This window comes from Mauremys reevesii, linkage group 9 (assembly GCF_016161935.1).
Source record: "Mauremys reevesii isolate NIE-2019 linkage group 9, ASM1616193v1, whole genome shotgun sequence".
NCBI classification, from domain to species: Eukaryota; Metazoa; Chordata; order Testudines; family Geoemydidae; genus Mauremys; species Mauremys reevesii.
In genome coordinates, this window is record NC_052631.1 from 31,554,980 (window position 1) to 31,577,421 (window position 22,442).

A 22,442-nucleotide genomic window follows, 5' to 3' on the forward strand; every position below is an offset into this window, starting at 1 on the left:
GAAAGGTTAGTGAGGAATTATGGGGCAGTCATGTTTTCAGTACTCCAATGACAACCCATTTTTATATCTTGGTCCTTTCTGACCCAGTCAATGCAATTGTTCACCTAGCCCAATATTGTTGGGGCATAAATTAGATCTAGTTGGCTGAAATTCAGCCCAATTAAGATTGAGGTGACACTAATAAGTATGGGGAGGAGCTACAAGATGAGACACGAAGATTATCACTTCCTCCTTTAGTAATGCAGGTGGCAATGCCATTTGTGACTTGGGTTCACAATTGAGTGGTATTGATTGGATCCTCAGTTGCTATTGGATTATCATATCATTGGTGCTCCAGAATACTTTTTCCATCTGCATTTGGTTTGCGAGATTGCAGCTGTTTCTTTTGGATGCAGACCTTATTACCGTGATTCATGCCTTTGTCACACCAGGACTGGTTTAGTTAAGTGTGTTCTATATGGAGCTTCACCTCAAATCAGCTTGAAAACGTAGGTGTTGAAGCATATAACCTCTGAAGATGGATTTATGGGAGCACATGACGCTAGAATTCTATAATCTGCACTAGTTTCCTGTTGAAGTGGAGTTTAACTTGCTGTTTGTGATCTATAAAGCCCTCAGCGGCTTAGGACTTTTTACCTGGGAGACTAACTCCCTCCCCATGCCTACTACTGCATTTTAGTCAGTAGAGACACTTGAGTTGGATTCCTCTCAGTTTAACACCGGTTGCTGGTACTGTAGTGTTTGCTATGAGGGTCCCTCGCTATAAAACCTGTTTCTCACTTGGTCTGGAATTGCGTGGCTCTGCTGAGATTCAGAGCATGTTATGTAGCACACCTATCTTACTCAGGCTTTTTTTGAAGAGAGAGAGACTCGATGGAGGTTGAGATTTGTATGGAGATTCTTCTGGGAGTTGTGTTGGAGGCTGTTGGTAGCGTCAGCTTAGTTTAGATGTCTTTTGATACTTGTGTAAATCAAAAGAAATTGCAAGTTGTTATTTAAGATGCCAAAAAGAGTAATACAGGATGGCCTGCATGCAGATACAACTAATGTGATAAGAGGTGATGTTCTGCTTTGGGCAAGTCTATATTAAAATGCTCCATCCAGCTGCACCGCTGTTACTCTTTAATGAAGACACTGTACACCAATGGGAGAGAGCTCTCCTGTCGGCATAGTTAATCCATCTCCTGAGAGGCAGTAGCTATGACAGCAGAAGCATAGCGTTGTCTACATGGAGGGTGAGGTCGGAATAACTATGTTGCTCGGGGTGTGGATTCCTCCCGCCCCCTCCACCCCCCAGCGACATAGTTATACCAATTATAGGTCTGTAGAGTAGACCAAACCTTTATATTTACCCACTTGCAAAGCCTAAAGGGATGCTGCCAGATAGTTTAAGGCCTATATGTTACATGCCTTTAAAAAAATCACTACTAATTTTTTCTGAGGAACCTTGTCTTCCTATTCTCTGCAATTAATACCATATAAATATCTAAAATAATGTAGATAGGAGCTTTCATCCCAACATTTTACAAATTTCTTAAATCAATTTGTGTGAAAACTCGTTTCTTCTCACAGAATTTTGTGCAATTTCCCATTTCCCCCACAAAATTACCCCCTGCCCAAGGCCCTCTCATCTTGAGAGGGCTAGAAATGGGAACTCCACACCACTGAATAAAGGATCTCTTAGGATCCAGAACTCCCAACACAAGAAGGGCTTCAGATCTCAAAGTCATGATATTTTTCACTGTAAAAATGCTAGTTTAGGCAATTTTTAGAGACTTTTTTTATGGCTCCTTACAAGCCTTGTACAGTTGGACTTGTGACTTTACAGAAAGAAATGAATTATTTTAACAACTCTTAAATGTTTCTAAAATAGCTATTCTGTAACATGTGACATACAGAATACATGATGATACAGGTTGATCATCACTTAATCAGGATGACTGAGAAACTTACTCAGGCATTGCTATTTTTGAGCAACACAGCCATCACAACGTTTTCCTAAACAACTTTTTATACCACATCATACAATCATGAATTCTTTATAGCTAGTTAGTGTGTGTGTATGTGAGAGAGATATAGATATAGATAGATAGATAGATAGATATAGATATACTGAATGGATTTATGGTACGAAGTAGGCACCTGAAGTGGAGTAAGCACTTCTGGAGCTCAACCATGACATGTCTACCCTGCTGTACAGGTTAGCTCCAACTGTCTTCCAGTCATCTAAATTTGATTGCTTGGTTAGGTTTCGTAGATATCAGGATAGCAGGGGTTGGACATGTTATGGAGGCAATGTGTTCATTTCCTAGATAGAGTCAAATGTTTCTCTGACAGTTCCTGTTATGAGAATGAGGAGAAGGCTTCTCCCCTCTTACCTTGGATGACATTACTATGATGTGGCGCGTTTCTCATCATGGGACAGAAGCATTCCTGCTGTACAAATTTTAAAATGCATATTTTCTTGATTTATTATCACTCACTCATCTTACCTTCATTCTATAGTTTGTGTAAGTCACGCGTATATATTATGTGTGATATGTTATAAAAATGAAAATAAAGCTTTTAAACAAAGTGAATAAAACTCTGGTCCTCTAGACATTTGCCTTTAATATATATCATGATTCCTTTCCTTTCTAGTTAGTTGCTTATATTTGACAATCCACAAGCTTGTCAACAAGGAACCTTTTATTATTAGTATGGTTGGGTTAAACATTCCACAAGTTGGAAAAGGTGGTTGTACACTGGAGAACTGAATATATTCTTTACTGACTTTAAACATAACTAATTTCTGAATTGAGTCTCAGCGTGCAACATACTAGCCTTCATCTGGGCAGGTGGGCTGTCACTTCATTTACATCCTACTAAGTACTGAGCATCAACAACTCTTATCAAAGTCTGTGGGAATATTTAGGAGTTCAGCACCTGTCAGGATTGGGCTTTAATGCATTCCCAGTTTCTGCCACATATGCATACTCTAATATTTTTACTTTAAAGTAATTTATACTTCCTTAATTTTTTTGGTGGTGTTTTCCATTTTTTTTTTTTTTTTGCTGTCACAATATGATTAAAATTAGGGCTACTTCAGAATTCTGTATAGCAGATATTTAGGGAACTAAATAAAAATCCTGGAAAGTTTTTTAAAATGTCGTGTTTTTAAATTGAAAAAACATTTAACATTGTCTTAATGCATTTAAGGGCAAGTAGAGTGACATTCTGTCACTCACATCCACCAAAACAGTGGAGCAGAGATGGATGCAAAAACCAATGTGCCAGTCATCCTATGAAAGGCGATTACTTTTTTATGAGACAGCCAGAATTAGTGTGTCTGTTGCATCATTATGCCATTCAAAACATTAGTGCAATTATGTTATGTAATTTAAATTGACTAGCCTCTTCAAGGCTATTGTATTATATTAATTAATTGTTCTGTACAAAAAGTCTGGGGAAAGTCAGTAAATTCTTTTCCCCCTCCATCCCCCCCACCCAATTTTAATAATACCGTACTCTGTCTTAGACACTTGTACTTTAGTTGATGTGTACTCTATGTATATTTTTAATAGGTAGTGAGTGATGAGTGATTTTTAGTGTATAGAATTCTGGGGGGAAAAACAAATGCAATAATTTGAAACCTTTTTGCTACTGAAAGAAACTGATTTGAAAACTGATTTTTCTGAAATATAGGCAAAATAACACTGTCCAATGCTTATATATTGTCTTAATTTTCTTCTTCTCATTATGCTTCCTGTAATTGTCATGTGTAAGTTATTTTTTTCTTATTACTTGTATCCTTTTTCAAAATGCTACAAATATAACTCAGTAATTAATTTTATTGTCAAACCTTTATTTTAGGTTCCTGTGAATGACCCTTGTGCATGTGCCTCCTTTATGGGACTGAAACCTTCCACTACCAGAAATCATCTTATACGAGCTATGTTGGAATCTATCGCTTTTAGGTATTGAGTGCAGTCTTTCTTAATTCATTATCTTTAGGATTTCTATTTTCCTCTCATCTAATTATTCTGTATTTTGGTCACTCAGTGTGGGAAGTCAGATAATCACTTGTTACATAAATGCATGGACTTAGCAATTTATAAAATGTTAACTGTGGTAATTTATATTAATTGACACTGACAGGAAGTTTTGTATATTTATCAAGGGTCACAATTTTTGTTAACAATTGACCCAGCATAACAGTTCTCAAATTAAAATGGACTTGGCTCCTCTGCATGTCCAAAATCTGTCTTCTACCAGAAGTTTGCCCTTGTTTCCTCACTACCTTTATGTGGAAAGTAAGCCTCTTTTCACTCTCAACCTATTTTAAGTAGGCATGAAGCTGCAGGCTCCTGGGATAATTCTTAGGTCCTCCATGTTTATATAACGTAGTGATAGGCATTTTAAAAATACATAAGAGAGACAGAAGATACGTTAGCTGCTGAATTGAGGTATGTGTCTTTTGCATACATGGAAAGCTGAAAATCTCATCCAAAGAGCTGGCAAAAAAAGCTTCAAATATATCTTTTCCTTTCAGATGTATGTTTTTCCCTATAACTATTTGGGTAAGTTAAACTACTTCTTTGAGTGACGGTCCTTATGTATGTATGTTCCACACATTGGTACTCATGTGCGCTGTGTGCCCAAGTCCAGAATTTCTTCAAAGCCGTGTCCGTTGATCTGCACAGGCACAGTAACTCTACTTGTGCTCCCGACCATGGGTGTAAGAGGAAATATGGGTTGACTCCTCCCAGTTCCTACTTATCACCACATGGCCTGAGTTGGAATCATGTCCTCCTCCACTATGGTAGAATCCATTAAATTTAATTGTAAATAGTTTATATTTTAGCTTAGGAATTCTAGTTAGTATATAGTTTAGTATAGAATAGAATATCCCCACTCCCGCTCCCCAGTTGGAGGGACATCCTCCCTGATCCCAGGACTATGCACAGGGTCCCAGGATTCAAGAACTGAGTCTCCTGTCCTCTCTCTTCCTCAATCAGCAATGAGCATCACTGGTACCTCTACCGTCTGGATGAGGCACATATCTCTGTGATGTTCATTATCTGTAAATCCTTCCCACCCAGAACTAGAGAGGCCCAAGAGCTCCAGTTGAAAAAGTCCCTGATGGAGGAGGCTCCTTCTGACTCAAGCCCAGGAGACCCCCTGTACTAGCTGACTAGCAGTGCTCCTCCAACACAAGCCTGGGCAGAAGGACTGATCCCCCATAGCAGACTGTCCAGAAGAAACTTGTTTCCTTCCCAAGCCAGTCCAGGTTGGGTGAGATGTCGCATATGGAACCCATGGAACCAGCTCCACTGAAGACTCCCAGGCTGCAGGATAAGGCACAGAAAAACAAGGATCTGCTGGTAACTGCGGTACCAGGGGGCAAAGATAAACGCGCTCCAGTCCCATCTCTGAGAGCAAGTCTGGATTCATCATTGTCAATACAAAGACCATCAGGCCACATCAGACAAACCAGAACCTTTGAGTGTCTGTTGGAACTCCTCAGACTTTGGGCTCTAGGGAGAGCTTTGTAACACCAGAGGATATCTTCCTTCTGTATATGCAGTCTCCACTTCTTCTGGCCCTGCCCTCCTAAGAGATGCCTTTACCCCAGGGGAGGAACCATTACCATTATCTCAAGAGAGATCCCATCTCCATCCATCGGGCAGGAGCACCTTGGTACCAACCAATGGAACCATCCTTCGAATCGGAGGAGATAGCTGTATCAGTATCTCTGCAAAGGCACAGGAGCCCTGACAGACAAGGCATTATTACCCCTCCGGTTATGACCTCCCCAGGGACATCTGGCATTGATTCCCGTGGGAGCCACCATTAAAGTTTTCCCAGTGGTAGCAGTCCAGATGAGATATCAGGGATATACAGTATTTCCATATCTGGACGACTGGCTCCTGGTAGGCTGATCTCGCCAAGAAGTCATATCCAGCAACAGAGTTTCTTCAGAGCCTCCTTGCCACCTTAAGTGTTTGTCACCTGCAAGGACAATACATTTTATAGGAGCATGTCCAGACTCAGTCTCTGCGAGAGCTTTCTTCCCTCTAGACATATTTTATGCGATGAGCAACCTGACCTCTCTCATCACCTGCAAATCTTGAACTACAGTGCATCAGTGTCTCTCCCTGTTAGGCCACATAGCCACATGCACTTACATGACACTTTTCACCAGACTCTACTTGCGGTGTCTATAAGCTTGGCTCCACTCGATTTACGGGATCACATCAACTCCAAAGTCACTGTTTCCTCTGGAGTTCTCACCTTCCTCACTTGGTGATCCAACCTGAACAAAGTCATGGTAGGGACTCCCTTCAGCTCTTCCATACCAAGGGCCACCATCATGATAGATGCCTCCATCACAGGTAGGGGCATACATTTGGACTGGCACAGTGATCAGGATATCTGGAGTCTAGGCTACATATAAGCTTACTGAAGCTAAGAGTGGTCTGACTGGTATGAAAGGCCTTCTACACACTCACTCCACATACAAATAATGGCAGACAACATCATCACAGTGGTCTGTATAAACAGGGAGGAATGAAATCTCGTCCCCTCTGCCTGGAAGCGCTCAGACTTTGGAACTGGTGTATTAGAGGTCATCACTGTACAGGCCACATACCTCCTGGCTGTTCAGAGCTCCCTGGCAGACAGATTAAGCAGAAGCTTCTCTGCAGACCACTAATGGGAGATGCATGACACAGTCCTAACCACCATATTCACGCGACAGGGACTCTGCTAGAGGACATTGTTGCATCCCAGACAAACGGAAAGCTTCCCATGTATTGCTCCAGAGAAGCCAGAGGCCAAAACACTCAAGGCGATACTCTCTAGAACAGACAACTTCAGATATACATTTCCTCCCATCCCTCTATGATTGCAAGTCATAGGAAAGATCTGGCACGACAGAGCCATCATCATCCTCCTAGCACCATACCGTCCCAAACAATTCTGGTTCACAGAGCTCCTAACAATGTCCACATGTCCCCTTATCAGGATCTGTGCATTTCAAGGTCTCCTAATTCATTACGGGGAAAAAAATCAAGCACCTCAACCTGAGCTCACTCCACCTCACAGCCTGGTGTTTGGATGGATGTTAGAGATAGAACACTCAGCATCTGCCCCTGTTCTGGAAATCCTGACCCAAAGCAAGAGGGATTCTACTAGACTCTGCTACCTAGCTAAATGGCAGAGATTTTTGGCCTGGGTGCATTGTCACCAGCATTTACTTGATACTGTGGGCATTCCAGTTATCCTAGACTAGCTCCTCTTCTTAAAGATCGCAGGCTCAGCCCTCAGTTCACTAAGAGTACACCTAACAGCAATTAGTGCCTTCTCCCACTGGTGGAAGGATGTTCTATCTTCATACCCCTGATCACAGTTTGATTTATAAAGGACCTTCCCCCCGGTCATTAAACCCACACCTCAATGGGACCTTAACTTTGTCCTTTAAACACTCTCGGGCCCACCCTTCAAACCGTTGGCAACATGTGCCATGACCCACCAGCCCATTAAGGTGACATTCTTTAGTAGCCATTACTTTGGTGAAAAGGGTCAGTGAGCTGGGAACCATGATGTCAGACCCTGCTTATACAGAATTTCACAAGATTTCCCTTAGATTACACCCTGAATTCTTTGCCAAGGTTTTGTCTGAGTTCCACGTCAATCAGTACACTTATCTGTATTCTTTCCAAAACCTCATGCTTGTTCTGAGAAGAGATTTCACTCTCTTGATGTCAGGCACACTCTGGCATTCTACCTGCAGAGAACCAAACCCATTAGAAAATCTCCAAGACTCTTTGTTGCCTTGTCAGATCATCATTATTGGCGATCTCGCGATTCAAGGATGATCTCTACCACAGATTTACATATGGGTCCTGAGATGACTCAGGAGTCCAATCCTGGTAGCACAGATCTGCCCTCAGTAGACATTTTCTAGTGGGTCAGCTGCCTGCTGGTAGAAAGATTTTGTTTGTTTGTTTTTCCTTCCTTCTCTCTCTCTTTTCAGCTTCAAGGGCAAGACGCTTCTCCTTAAAGTGGACCACTGCCTGACGGAGGATGTGGCACCATTGAGATCAGTTGGTGGCTTGCTCCTCCCAGCTTGTGATGGCCACATCATTTTTCTTGAGATACGCTTTCTGTGTGTCTTTGTAGCGTTTCTTCTGACCACCACATGATCTCTGACCATGTGTGACCTGAGAGTAGAGGATTTGTTTCGGTAAGCAAGAGTCTGGTATCCACACACAATGTCCAGCCCAGCAGAGTTGGTGCATGAGGATCATTGCTTCAATGCTGGTGACATTGGCTTCAGTGAGGATGCTGGCGTTAGTGCTGCGATCTTTCCACTTGATGCGAAGAATCTTCTGAAGGCATCATTGGTGGTCCTCTGCAGACTCTTGAGGTGCTGTCGATAGGTCACCTAAGTTTCGGATCCATAAAAGAGTAGCCATCTTGTAGTATAGACCTGGAACTTGGTGTCTTGGTAGGTCACGGTCCATGAAAATGTGTCAGAACAATTTCCCAAAGGAAGCACTCGCAAACTGGATCCTGTGCTGGATCTCCCTATCAATATTTGCATTTTGAGAAAGCTGGCTACAGATGTAGCAGAAGTGCTCGACTGTCTCCAAAGTCTGTTCCTTGATGGTGATTTGTGGTAGGTCAAATGTAAGGCCTGAAGCAGGTTTATGGAGCACTTTAGTCGTCTTAATATTGAATGAGAGTCGTAGGCTTTGGTAAGCTTGTGCAAAAAAAAATCAGTGTGGACCGAAGGTCAGCCTCAGTGTGCATGAAGGTGGCACACTCATCAGCATATTGAAGATCAGTAATGGACACCCTGTGAACTTTAGACTTTGAATGGAGACATCGAAGATGGAAAAAGCTGCCCATCTATTCTATATTGAAAGTCAACTCCACTGAGGAGGTGGTCTTTAACGAGGACCAAAATGACTGTTAAATAGATGGAGAACAGAATTGGGGCAATAATGCATCCTTGCCTAACTCCAGTTTTGATGACAAAAGGGTCTGTCTCCAGGCCATTAAAGAGAACAGTGGCAGTCATCTGATCATGAAAAAACCTTAGAAACTTAATAAATTTTGGAGGGCAGCCAAATCTGGCCAGCACCTTCCACAGAGCTTCATGATTGACTGAGTCCAGAGCCTTTGTCAAATCGATGAAGGCCATGTAAAGATCCTGATTTTGCTGGTAAGGATGCTTCACAAACTTTTTCTTCACACCTGGTGTAATGAGAAGATTCTGTGAGACTTGAGAATGCCAACATTGTTAAAATCTTTAAGAAAGGAGATAAGTCGGAGTGTGGAAACTATCGAGGCATTGCCTTGCTATCTACAGCAGGGAAGTTTCTTGCCTGTATCCTCTTATCCGATTACTTCCCCTTGCTGAGAAAATATTGCCGGAATCTCAGTGCAGTTTTAGACCATCCCACAGGACAACTGACATGATTTTCACTGCCCACCAAATCCAAGAAAAGTCTCAGGAGCCTTGGCAGAAAGGTCACAGGGATAAGCTGTATCCTCTGAGGATTTCTAAATGGGTTTCAGGATGCATCTTAGAGTGCTGCAAAAATAGCAGTTTCCCCCTCCTGAGCATATCACCATAAGGGGGACTGCAGAATATCTGCAGAGGAGCGACTTGAATTCCATCCATACTTTCACGTCACACTATGCTCTAACTCAAGCAGCAAAGGTGGATGCAGCCATAGATCTGCAGTACTAAAAACATCTCTGCTGCCAGTTTCCTTGCACCCTCCTCAATAGGAGATTACTTACTGTAACTGGAGGGTCTTTGAAAAGTGTTGTCTGTCAGTATTTCACTACCCGCCCTCCATCCCTTCTGCTTCAGATCCGTTTGGATTGTTGTAAGAAGAGAAAATGGAGAGGTGTTAACCAGCACTGCCTCTTATACCCTCAGTCGGGAGCATGAGGAGAGTTACTGTATACATGCGGGTCAGCAGACACTGAAGAAATTCTGGACTCAGGTGCATGGTGCGCATGCGTACGCAGGTGTGGAATATATGCATCTCAAAGAAACTCAAGGTACAGTAAGTAACCTCCATTTTGTAGCTTTGATAGTCTCCCTTTAAAGAGCAGCTGGTGCTGGGTTTTTTGCTGAAGCTGTGGTTAATGTTTTTCTCTACTTTCAGTTCTTAAGGTTGTATGTTGCATCCACCTGCTGTAACTTATCTTAAATAAACTGTAAGCACTTTGGGGCAGGAACCATATCTCCTTATACAGTGCCTAGCACAGTTGGTCCTGATCCTGATTGGGCCACCTGAGTACTATCATAATGGTGTATAACAGAAACCAGTCTCCGTTTATTTTTTAATCATTCAGTCCATGCTGGGAACTTGTCAACTGTCGAAGGCAATTTTGACAAAACTGCTGTCACATTTTGTCTCATAATCTCCTTGCATACTGTATAGATATTGAACAGCTTTTAGACTACACATTATGTATAAATACAACATTAATTTCTATTATTTTTTTTAAAGAAACAAACAGCTGTATGATACCATTGTGAAAGAGGTGCGGGTTCCACTTACAAATATTCGGTATGTTTGTATTATTTTTAATATCACAAGTCATAAATTTTGTTCGGTGTTTGTGAGTTCAAGTAAAACACACATGCTCTAGAACTTTGTTATTCAGTTTGTCTTTCTGTGAACATTCCATTACTGGGAATTGAATAATAGCCCTAAGTGTAGCGTTCCTGTTGACGTAACTTCAAAAGTGATAATGATTCTAAATCTGCATTGTTGAGTATGAGTTGGTGTTGAACTTTCACTCTCAGGTTTACTTTAATAGAAGTCAGAACAAATTTTGTTCTATTAATTTTCTCTGCAGTATTCAGGGGGTCTAGGTAGTGACACCTGTAACTGGGGTTGCCTGACAATGTCCATCATAAGATCCTTTTTTCAGTTTCTTATAATTTTGCCTAATTGTAACCATTTTAGCTGAAATTTTCCATGCTGGTTATCTGCCTCAGACTAAATTTTTCAGCAAATTTTTTTTGTCACTTCTGAGCATGCGGTTAGGAGAAAATACTTTGCTTTGGTCATGTTAAAAATTCTTTAATTGAGAAACTGTATTACAGCAGTTCCCAAACTGGGGGTCAGGTTATGATGCTTAGGGGACACGGTTCTGGTCTATAGTGGCATCCTCCACACAGTGTGACCTCATACATACCATACATATGACCCCATTTCAATTAATTAATTTCCTTCCGGGACTCCAGACAGCATGGAGGAAGTCATTTTGGAAGAGCAAAATGGTATCTTTTATACAGCATGACCTCACAAGCACCATGTGCGTCAGGTCAAGACACATGGAGGACACCATTTTACTTGTCAGAATGGCTTCCTTCATGCTGTCTGGGGTTCTAGAAGGAAATAGTTAATTAAAATGGGGTTGTGCTGGCAAAAAGTTTGGGAACCCCTACAGTAGGACCTCTTTGCTTTGGAGCAGGAGTTGAAATTTGGCAAGGGGATCGTTCTTGTGTCAGAGATGTGCCTTTTGCAATCTCCAGGAAAATCTGTCCAAATTTGGCCAGGTTGTGAGCCTTTGAAAACCTCATTTCACACATGCTCAGTAGAAACTTGTTAATGTTTGGTAACAAATTTTCCAAAGAGTCCATCTGTATTGGGCCTACTCCATCCTAAGGCTCTGAAGGATGAGTAGAACTTTCTGTGAAATTGCTCCTTTCAGCAGCCAGGGGCCATTGTTGTGTTGCACCCAGGAACTGAGAGCAGGGAGAGATTCTCTTCTGTGTTCTCAGTGGTCTCCCTGCAGGCACCCAAGCAGCAAGGAGGAGGAAACAGCATGACCAGAATGCTGAGGAGTGAGCGGCGGGGCCTGTGGGGTGGTGAAAGGGGACACGGCAGTAGGAGAACAGTGTTGAGGTATGAGAGGGGATGGGGATTGGGATGAGGAGCTGGGGGGCGTGTGTGGGGAGAGACATGGACAAGGACAGGCCAGATGAGCCAGGAGAAAGAGTTCAGGTATGGCGGGAGAGGGACAGAAGGATCTGTAACCACGACAGTATACTTCCCTCAGAACCTGAATTCCTGTCTCCACATTTCTCTGCTGTCAGCCAACAGCTGTGAAACCCATTGAGAAAATGTTTGCCTCATCTCCCTCTAAAGGCTGCTCAAATAGAGCATGACAACCTACTGCTGCTGCTCAAATGGCAGAGATCTGTGCTCTGGCTATGAAGGAAGTAATTCTGCTGATGAATCATATTGTTCCCCATGTTGGAATTTGTTTTATTTTCACTTTTTACTTTTTTAAAAACCTAGGAAATTACATTAAAACCCTATATTAGAAAAACATTGATTGCAAAGTCAGGCACTCACAATTTAGGAAATGCCATGCAACAGGGAGTTTTGAGTTTGGTTGGAGTGCTTTTCTTGCTCCCCACTTCTGTGGCGTAGATGTGTCAGTCTTTAAGGCAAGAGGATTGGGGGACTCGGACCTTCCCACTCCACCAGCTCCCAGCCTAGGGCCCTGTGTAAGTCAAACCCTTAGTAGGGGACCTCCCAGTGGGGAGTCTGTGTCCACTGCCCTGGGCTACTTTCTACTGCTGCCACTTCAGTCTGGTGCATGGCCCCTATAATTCAAGTTCCTGTGGTGGCTTGTCTCTAGTAATGGCCCCTTATGAACCCTAGACAGCATCCTACTACAGTCCCAGCTTCCTCTGGGTAAGGCAGCCTTAAGTTCTGTGGGGTCAGAACCTCCCACAAGGTCTCTGCGCTTCAGTCACCCAGGTTCCTCTTAGGCCTGGGTGCTCCTAGTCCTCCTTCTCCATCTCATTTGGCCAGGAATACAGTGTTTGGTTCCTGGTGGCTGCCTTGGGTGGCAAGCTAATGATTCTTCCCTCAAGTAGGGAAGCAGCTTGCTCCTGCCTCTTTCCCAGTCAGCCCCAGAGTGAGCTCTGCTTGTTGTGTGTGGCCTCAGCACACCATTCAAACCTACACTGAATACAAAGTTATTAAATCCCTCCTGGGTGTTTCTGTGATGCTCTCACCATAGTATCTGACGTACTTCACAAACAAGAATGAATTTGTTTGACAGCACCCCAGTGAGAATAGATGATGGTATTATCACCATTTTATGGATGAGAAACTGAGGGTTTGTCTACACCAGAAAATGAATTTTTACATTGCTATACCAACATGATAATACTGTTGTTGCTACTCTTGTAAACACTTATTTGGAATAACTGACCGCTTTTTGGTTTTCCTTTTTGAAGCAGCATAAGCTAAACTGAAAAAAGGCTGCAATTATTCCAAATAAGAGTGTCCACAAGAGTAATTGTATAGCAGTATAATTATACTAGTATACTAATGCCTGTTAATTTCTCTGTGTAAATATTTTCCAGAATTGGTAGCATTTTTATAGCATATTGTATGTTTAAAGCACAGTTCATCGACTTAAGTTGCAGATCTGAGTGCTCATCTGGCCTCCATGTGTCTAATATTGGACGCTCAGAAAATGAGGAACGCAGTTAGTGGGCAACCAACAACATTTAGGTGACTTGTCCATCATCACATAGTAACTCCAGCCCTGCGCAGCTTCTATGTATGACTATATGGATAGCGCAGGGGTAGAATCCAGTTCTCCAGTGCAGCATTCAGCTGCCTTAACCAGGAGACCATCTTTTCTCTTCCTGCAGCCACCTGCCTCATTTATTACACATCTTCCAACTTCTGCAACAAATGAGGCAGGAATCCTGCAGACAATAGCAACCTAAAAAAGGTCTTTTAATGGGAAGTATTGGGCAACCTTAACTATAAGTGTCAATAATAGGAAAGTGGCTAAGCAATTGGCAGTATGGCAGTCTAGTGGTATAGTAATTCATTGTGTGACAAAGTGTCGGTAATTGTTTATAGTTTAATTATTTGTTCCCTGGTGCTCCTGGAGGAAGGAATGCCTTGTAACTCTAGTAACTCTCTTCAGCTAATACAGGGTCAATGTTCATAAATGCCTGTTTTCCTTGGCTGGAAAGCCAGGTCTCAGGGCTTGTCTTTGGTAGGGGCTAAATCTGCACCATTGCGATCAATGCAGCAGTATCAATTTAGCAGGTGAAGATGCAATAAGTCGATGGGAGAGCGCTCTCCCATCAGTTTCAGTACTCCACCTCAACGAATGGCTGAAACTATATCGCCGGCAGATCATCTTCCATTGACATAGTGTGGTGTAGACACTGCTGTAAGTCGAGCTAAGCTACGTTGACTTAAGTTACGTAACTTATGTAACTTAACTAGCATAACTTAGATCGACTTACCTCATTATTGTAGACAAAGCCTATGATATGAAGGCATTTAGGAGAAAGTAAAGAGAGAGGCTGGAGAGATTGCAGCCTACTTCTCATGCTTCCTACAGAAGGAAGCAACTGTGAATGAATAGGCTAGAACACCAACAAAAATTCACTAATTACAAGAAAATGTATCTCTCTAGCTCTTTGAACATAAACTGAACTTACTGAACTTTCTAAAGGATATTTTTGAGTGTTCTGTGATTCAGGTTACAGCATGTAAAAGCCATGTTCTACCATAAGTCTTAACATTTCAATCAGGATTATAATTGTATTGTTTTAGGAGGCTGAAATCAAAGTTGTGTTAAAATCTTAAAAATACAAGTTGCTTTTTCAAATTATTTTTTTCAGACTTCAAAGGCAGTATTTTTTTTCCCCCAAGAGGACTTATCCTGGCCTCAAAATATGTACCTGTAGCTCTGCTCACACATAAAATGGAATATGTATGCACAAATGTAGTAGACAGATTTCTGTATCTGTATGCAAACCCAGAAGTTGTTTCTGAACATTTGATGCTAAATATTTTTATTAAACTCAACCTTTTACCTTTGTTTGCTCCCACACAGCGCTGATGGAGGTGTCAGTAACAATAGTTTTGTCATGCAGATGACTTCTGACTTAATTAATAAGAAGATAGACAAGCCTGTAAACACAGATATGTCTTGTCTTGGAGCTGCTTTTCTAGCAGGTCTTGCTTTAGGTATGTATATTCTTTGAAAAACTTTCCATCTAAATATTTGCTGACTAGTTTTTTTTCTCATTATAATACATACGGTTGAAGACTACAAATAGATCAGCAGAACTTGTACATGGCTTTGTCATTCTTTAATTTTCTAATAATAAATTGTCCCTAAATATTCAGTTAACCAGTTTCACTGTCATTGTGGAAATCCAAGATAAAATTGTGCTTTTCATTCATACATCTGTGTGTGATGGAACAGAGGGGAGAGAGAATGGGGCAAAATATATAAATCCAGTTTAATGGGACAGTGCATCTAACACAAATTAATGCCCTGGTCTTGCAAACACTTATGTATTTGGTTAATTTATGCACATGAGTAGTCCCAATGATGTCAGTTTAAATTATACAGTACATGTATGTTTTCAGGATTACAATCTAAATGTGTAAAATAAGTTTAGAAAATCTTCTTTTGTTCTTAAGATTTTGAAAGTAATAAGCAAAAGGGATAGTATAAAGTGAATTGACTGTTAGAAAAAATTCAGCTCTAGTAAAGTAGAATCAATCTATTTAATTAAGCAGGCTCCAATGATAACCAAAATGTGTCTATTAAGCAATGGTCTTTATTAATGGAGGTTCATAGGAATATATTTTGTTGATAGCTGTTTGTGTTATTAAATGGCTTTTAAAATGTGCCTAGTACAAAACATTACTATATTTTAAAATCATATATTAAGGTGAGACTTATTCAGCAGCTAAAACAGAGTAAGGAAACAGCCTGAAGTAGACAAAGGGCCCTTCAGTATATAATTTATAGGTGTGAACTGTTTGTTCGCATATTTTACATAGTCTTGTAGGCAACATGAAGTATGATTTGCCATTTATCTATTCTTTTAAGTAAGAAAGTAGGAAAATGACCAGTGTTGCCCTTGGTTCCCCTGGTCCCTCCTAATTGAGAGGCCACCCATGGCTGAAACCTATTGTCCCCTTGCTCATTTTCCTAATCTTGACAGAACCTAAATGAACATCGATGTACTAAATCTGTTCCTTGGAAACCATCACAGTTAAGCAGATACCCTGTCAGCATTTCAGTTAAGTGGATTCTATTGGAATTGTTTCAGAATGTAAAATATTCACCTACTTTATAAAGAAAGTTACTGGGATGAATAAGGAAAATCCTAATTATCTTCACCATGCTCCTAAGTGTAATTATTGTTCAGTTGTATGGATTTGTTCCCAACACAATATTTGCAGTTAAGTTTTAGGATTAACTTTGTACTTACAGGATTTTGGACTGACAAAGAACAACTAAAGAAACTGAGGCGAACTGAAATTGTTTTTGAGCCTCAAAGGGACTCTGGAGAATACAAACTTGCCATGGATAATTGGACAAAAGCAGTACAACGTTCCTTGAACTGGTACAACCAGACATCATACTAATGGAAGAGTTCATTTTTTTTAAATGACCATCTATTAATGAAACCTTCCAATTTATAGAACAATAAAAATTAAACCAACACTTTTTTAATGGAGTTTACACTTGGTTCTGTTGAATTTCAACATCCTCCCTACTTCTGTTAGATTACTTACTACTGCATTTTGACCCATCATATCCTCCTTGCTATACCTGTTGATCAGCTGCAGCAGCCGTGTCCCTTTGGTGACCTGAGGGTCCACAAGAATCTTGAATGCTACTGCCATTTGTGGAGTATAAGATGACTGATGGTCTGTGGGGACTAAGGACACTTATCCCAGTTATGGTGAGCAAAGGTGGGGAGATGTGGCAAAAGATGCTTCTTGTTTGCCTTGTCAAATGGAGATTTGATTACTATAATTTGCTCTGCATTGGAATACACTTTGAGATCACTTACAAACTTAACCCAATGCAGAATTTAGCTGTCTTTCTTATTGTCAGGGAATTTTCCATGAGGGGTTCTCTACTTTGGAACTCAGTTCCCTTCCCTTGGCTTGAAAAAGCCTGAATTTCGTAACCTTCAGGGCATGCTGCAAGGCAACTTTATTTCGATGGGCATTTCTGGGAAGAACAAGGTGATTGTGTGTGGGATTTTATTACTTATGGTGGACTTCATTTAACATGGGTACTTTATGTATGGGTATGTGTTGCTGATTGTGAGCTAATATGTTACATCTAAATTAACTAGACAGAATCTATATTTGTAACCAGTTTTTTGTCCATGGTGTGTGTTCGTTTGTACAGTGCCTAGAGCTTAGGCACTATATTAAGTCTAAATACAAATACTGTGGATCAGTACTACATGAAATCATTTCATTCCATGATTTTTATAGCTAACAGTTTTTCTCTGATATGCAGCTCAACAAATCTTTAATTTTGTAATAAAAGTCAGTGTTATTGCACTGTTGTTAATTAATGCAAATAGCAGTTAAAAGTAATTACATATTGTATCCTATTTTTTTAAAGTATGTATTAATGTTTTCTAAGCCATCATTATTAAATTATATTGTGCTAAAGCAGAGCCAAACATACTTTGTTTTTGAAGGACATACTTTACTGTTACTATTTTTAAAAATGGAATAAAAATTATAATGCATATAACACAGTAAGTTATAATTTATAGCAGCATCTAGCTATAACTAAGAGTCTTTAATAATTTTCATTATACCCCCTTTTTGTCAGGAGTCGCTCAACTGCAAAATGTATTCCAATCTTAACACTCTTTAAAAAAATTAAAACTTATTAGCTCTTGATCTATGTGGACTACTTGCTTTTAGCTTCTTTTAAGAATAGATTTTTAACATACCGAGGATTCAAATGAATAAAATTTGCATTGAGATACTTTAAACAAAGATTATTATTATGACTCTGGTCTCAAATTGATCTATTTTATTTTTTGTCAGAAATATGTATCCATAATAAATTGCTATGCCTGTATATTAATAATATACCTCTACCCCGATATAACGCGGTCCTCGGGAGCCAAAAAATCTTACCGCATTATAAATGAAACCGTGTTATATTGGGGTAGCGGCGGCAGGGCTCAGATGATGATTTAAAGGGCCCGGGGCTCCAGCCGCTGTGGGGAGCCCCGGGCCCTGTAAATCTCCGCCCGAGCCCTGCTGCCAGATATAACACAGTAAAGCAGCTCCGCCCCCCAGAGCGCGTTGCTTTACCATGTTATATCCGAATTCATGTTATATCGGGTCGGTTATATTGGGGTAGAGGTGTATAAGAAGATTGCGGGTTTGGAGTTTTAACTTCAAACAATCCAAGTCCAGCTACTTTTCCAGACTATTTTCTTTGGAGTTCATTTCATTCATTCATGTTAGTTTTACCTCAGTTCTAGCAGTGAAGACATTGTACAAGCTCATCTACATCAACCTCTATTTGAAAATGCTAGGCCTTTCACACACTCCTTACTGTTGACTGAATTTTAGATTCCCCCTTAGGCATAGGTTTTTCTTTAGTTTGAAAAGCTTATGTAATTTCTACCTTTTTTATCAATTGGGCATCTTCAGTCATAAAGCACAAATGGCAAATATTTCCAATCTATACTTATATTTTATCTGTACTTATAGCTTGGTATGCCATATTCGAGTTTATGAATATTTTACTAGCCCACATGATTCAGATGTGAGGATTGAAAACCCGGGTGACAATCTTTCTGCTATGATAATGGCCACCTAAGAGTCCTGACTTGACAAGAGCCATCAAGGGTGGAGAAGTGTTGAAAGAGACTGGGTTCAGGTACTTGCAGATATATAAAAAAAAATGACTGGTTCTTCTTCGAGTGATTACTCATGTCCATTCCATTGTAGGTGTGTGTGCTCACCACATGCACCAGTGCCAGAAGTTTTTCCCTCAATGGTATCCGTAGGGGACCAGCTCTGGCGCCCTCTGGAGTGGCGTGTATATACTGTGGTATAAGGAGCACTGCTAGCTCCCCCCACCCTCAGTTCCTTCTTACCGCCAGTGACGGTGCTGGAATGTTCTCTTGCCTCAGCAAGCTTCTCTCTCAATTGCTCATTGTGAAATTTTTTGCTGTATATAGTTGTTAAAAGTTGTTAGTTCCCTTATCGTAGTTAGTGTTAGTTCGAAGTCCTCGATAGGATTTAGCCTACGGATGAGGCATGCCCTGGTTCCTGGTCTTCAAACCCTGTGACTGCTGCCAAAAAACTATGCCTGTCAGTGACTCCCAAAGTAGCTGTCTTTGGTGCTTGGGGGAAACTCATCTGAGCGACAAGTGTTGCATTTGTAAGAGTTTTAAACCTTGGACCAAGAAAGAGAGGGACATTCGTCTCTGAGCGCTCCTTATGGAGTTGGTACTTGCACCGGCACCAAAGACATCCAGATTGGATTCCTCTCCTAGCACTATGGCCTCAGTGCGGAGCGCGCTGCCAGCACCGTCCGCAGACCGTCGTCGATCCACCTCCCTGGTACCGGTTAGAAAGCAAAGAAAGGCTGAGAAGGAACCTTCTGCATCCCATAAAGGAAAGGAGAGTGCCGGAGGAGAGCAAAGACCCACGAGGGGTGGCTCTTTGCCTCTGGACGGAGGTCAGGCCCCAACTCCCACCAAGCAGGCTAGTCCACTCCAGGACATACCCACCACCCTGGAGAGCAGCACAAGCATTCGGCACCTGGCGGTGCTGTCTACACCAGAGGCCCTACAGGCCACTAAGTATATCCTGTCCCTACCAGTGCCATCCACGTCGATACCCCATTCCAGGGGCAAACCCACCTTGGGACCCTTCTAACAGTCCCCATCAGTGTGGCACCGCTTCTCACACTGGCAGAGATGCGCCTGTCCCTGCAGCCCCAGTGCCATGAGCACCTCAGCCGCTCTCCCAGTGTGCAGCACCGCTCTGGCAATTCAAGCTGCAGGTCTCGGGAGCCCCATTACTGGTCACCGGAGAGCTGGTATGGATCGCTAGAAGCGCGCCAACGTTCCCCAGCATGAAGACCTACTCAACGGACTGGCACCACTCGCTGAGTGTTAGGCGTAGATCACTGGGTTCCCATTGCCAATCCGCTGAACACTGCCACCGGTCTCCGGTGATATCGAAATTACCGTATGAAGATGGAGTTCTCCCTTAAAGGAAAATTATAGATTTTTGTACCTAGGATAGATATATATAAATATATACTAGAACTCAAATTTTTAGCATTCAAAAATACCTATCACTGTTTTACTATCTCCTAACTCTGAATGGGGCTAGCATGCATCTCTTCAACTCCAAGAGCAGCCTATATTGATACTGCATCTTTCAAAGGTAAGTACTGTTTCCATTAAAACAGGGTTAAGTTTATAAAATTAAGAAACTTTAGAAGCAATGGTAAATAGACGTTTTAAAGTTGAAAGAAACTGGCCCTACAAGTGTAAACAGGAAGCAGGTTCCACAGGGATATAACAAAGCTATCAACAGTCCTTCCAGGTATATCAGCTTTTAACTTTACCCACCAAATAGCCTGCCAGTTCTGACACCTGAGGATTTTGTGGCATCTGTGGTATTAAAAGCCCCATTAGAGCCAAAAAAACGTAACCAATAACTGCCATGAAGTATGTATAACACTGTAAAATTACTATGAAATATGAGGTACAGACAGTGTAGGAATCTTACAACAGGATTGATGTATACAATCAGCTAACAAAAAAGGGGGTGGAGGGTGGTTGTTGCACTTACACATACTGCATTCTCTACACAGAGCACCCAGAAATGAAGAAGAGTCAAATCTTGGCAGGGAGGGAGATTTCAGCCTGGTGCTATTTTAGAGATGGTAGAAAGATGATAATATAACACAAATATTTGAGTTCTCTTTCAGAGTGTGATGGAGTATACAAACTCCACATTAGGCAACAAGGGGTTAAAAAACTATTCTGGGCCCAGCCAGTTCTGCCCCACCACGCCTGTAGGAAATGCACCAACTGGAGGAGGAGTTAAAAGGCAGGGGAGCAGTTCATTTGGTGGCAGCCCAGGGAAGAACGCAGACCTGCAGCAGGCAGCTCCAGGTAAGAAGAGCTGAGGGAAGGCAGAATCTCTCCCTAAACAGCTGCCTAAAGGTCCCTCCCTGATGGAAGGGAGGATCTGCTGTAGAGACAGCCTGAGAGGAAAGCATTCCTCTCTCTTATACGAACTTTCAACTTGGTTAATCCCCCTTTATTTTTGTTTGAACTACCCCACCAGGGGAAAGCCCTTGGACTAAGCTGGCTCAAGAGGACGGGCCATACCACCAGAGGATGCAGTTTCTGCTTGAGAGAGAAAGGAGAGCAACCTTGCTACAACATATTCCAGAAGGGTCATTTTTGGTGAGCAGACATCCCTCGCACCGCCTAAACCCAGACAGTGACTTTGGGACAGTCACGGGGGGCAGAGGTGACAGGAATTTGCTCAAGTTGGGCTTAAGCAGCCCTGGCTGTCAGAGCACTGATAGCGCTCAGAGCCCAGTGGAGTGGGAGGACCTGAGCTTCCCTATCAACAACCTGCCTGCACATCATGACCCTAAACCCTGACTACTAGGTGATACTCCCCTACCACCCTCATTAAGAGAGGACCATCACACATATCAATAATTCATTACTGAATAAAAGAGCACTTCCTTTTCTCCCCTAGAAGATCTGAAATTGGGCAGCAGGACACAGACGTGAGGCTAGGGAAAAATTACGCAAAGGTTAAATGTAACTGGCCTCTGGCAACTTACAAAGCCAGTACTTGAAATTAGACAAAGGTTTCTAACCATTAGAGGAGTGAAGTTCTGGAACAGCCTTCCAAGGGGAGTAGTGGGGGCAAAAGACATATCTGGCTTCAAGACTAAGCTTGATAAGTTTATGGAGGGGATGGTATGATGGGATAGCCCAATTTTGGCAATTAATTGATCTTTGATTATTAGCCGGTAAATAGGCCCAATGGTCTGTGATGGGATGTTAGATGGGTTGGGATCTGAGTTACTACAGAGAATTATTTCCTGTGTGCTGGCTGGTGAGTCTTGCCCACATGCTCAGGGTTTAACTGATCGCCATATTTGTGGTCGGGAAGGAATTTTCCTCCAGGGCAGATTGGCAGAGGCCCTGGAGGTTTTTCGCCTTCCTCTGCAGCATGGGGCACGGGTCACTTGTTGGAGGATTCTCTGCACCTTGAGGTCTTTAAACCACAATTTGAGGACTTCAGTAACTCAGACATAGGTTAGGGGTTTGTTACAGGAGTGGGTGGGTGAGATTCTGTGGCCTGTGTTGTGCAGGAGGTCAGACTAGATGACCATAATGGTCCCTTCTGACCTTAAGTCTACGAATCTATGAACTCACTGTCACCCTGCCGCTTGCCCACCGGGGTCAGCTAACATACCCAGGCCTCGACGGCCCCACCATGGTCGCCAGAAGTACAATGGTCAGGGTCAGACCAGCCCGTCGCTGAGGAGGGGCGACTCCCCACCAGTGCTGGAGACTGAGGAGGCAC

General features: G+C 42.0%; 1 protein-coding gene across 2 annotated transcripts in view; it reads left to right on the forward strand.

The window, feature by feature from the left end:
- GK5 (glycerol kinase 5) overlaps window positions 1–17,744 on the forward strand; it is an 83,582-nt gene extending 65,838 nt beyond the window's left edge. The window contains exons 14-17 of one of the 2 annotated variants that reach the window (XM_039489276.1): window positions 3,853–3,956; window positions 10,518–10,577; window positions 14,905–15,038; window positions 16,303–17,744. In XM_039489276.1, the coding sequence (XP_039345210.1) occupies window positions 3,853–3,956; window positions 10,518–10,577; window positions 14,905–15,038; window positions 16,303–16,457 (453 nt within the window). In that variant the 3' untranslated portion in view covers window positions 16,458–17,744. The remainder of the gene's footprint in view (window positions 1–3,852; window positions 3,957–10,517; window positions 10,578–14,904; window positions 15,039–16,302) is intronic. The other variant, XM_039489277.1, reaches the window with a different exon arrangement.
- Window positions 17,745–22,442: the final 4,698 nt, after the last annotated feature.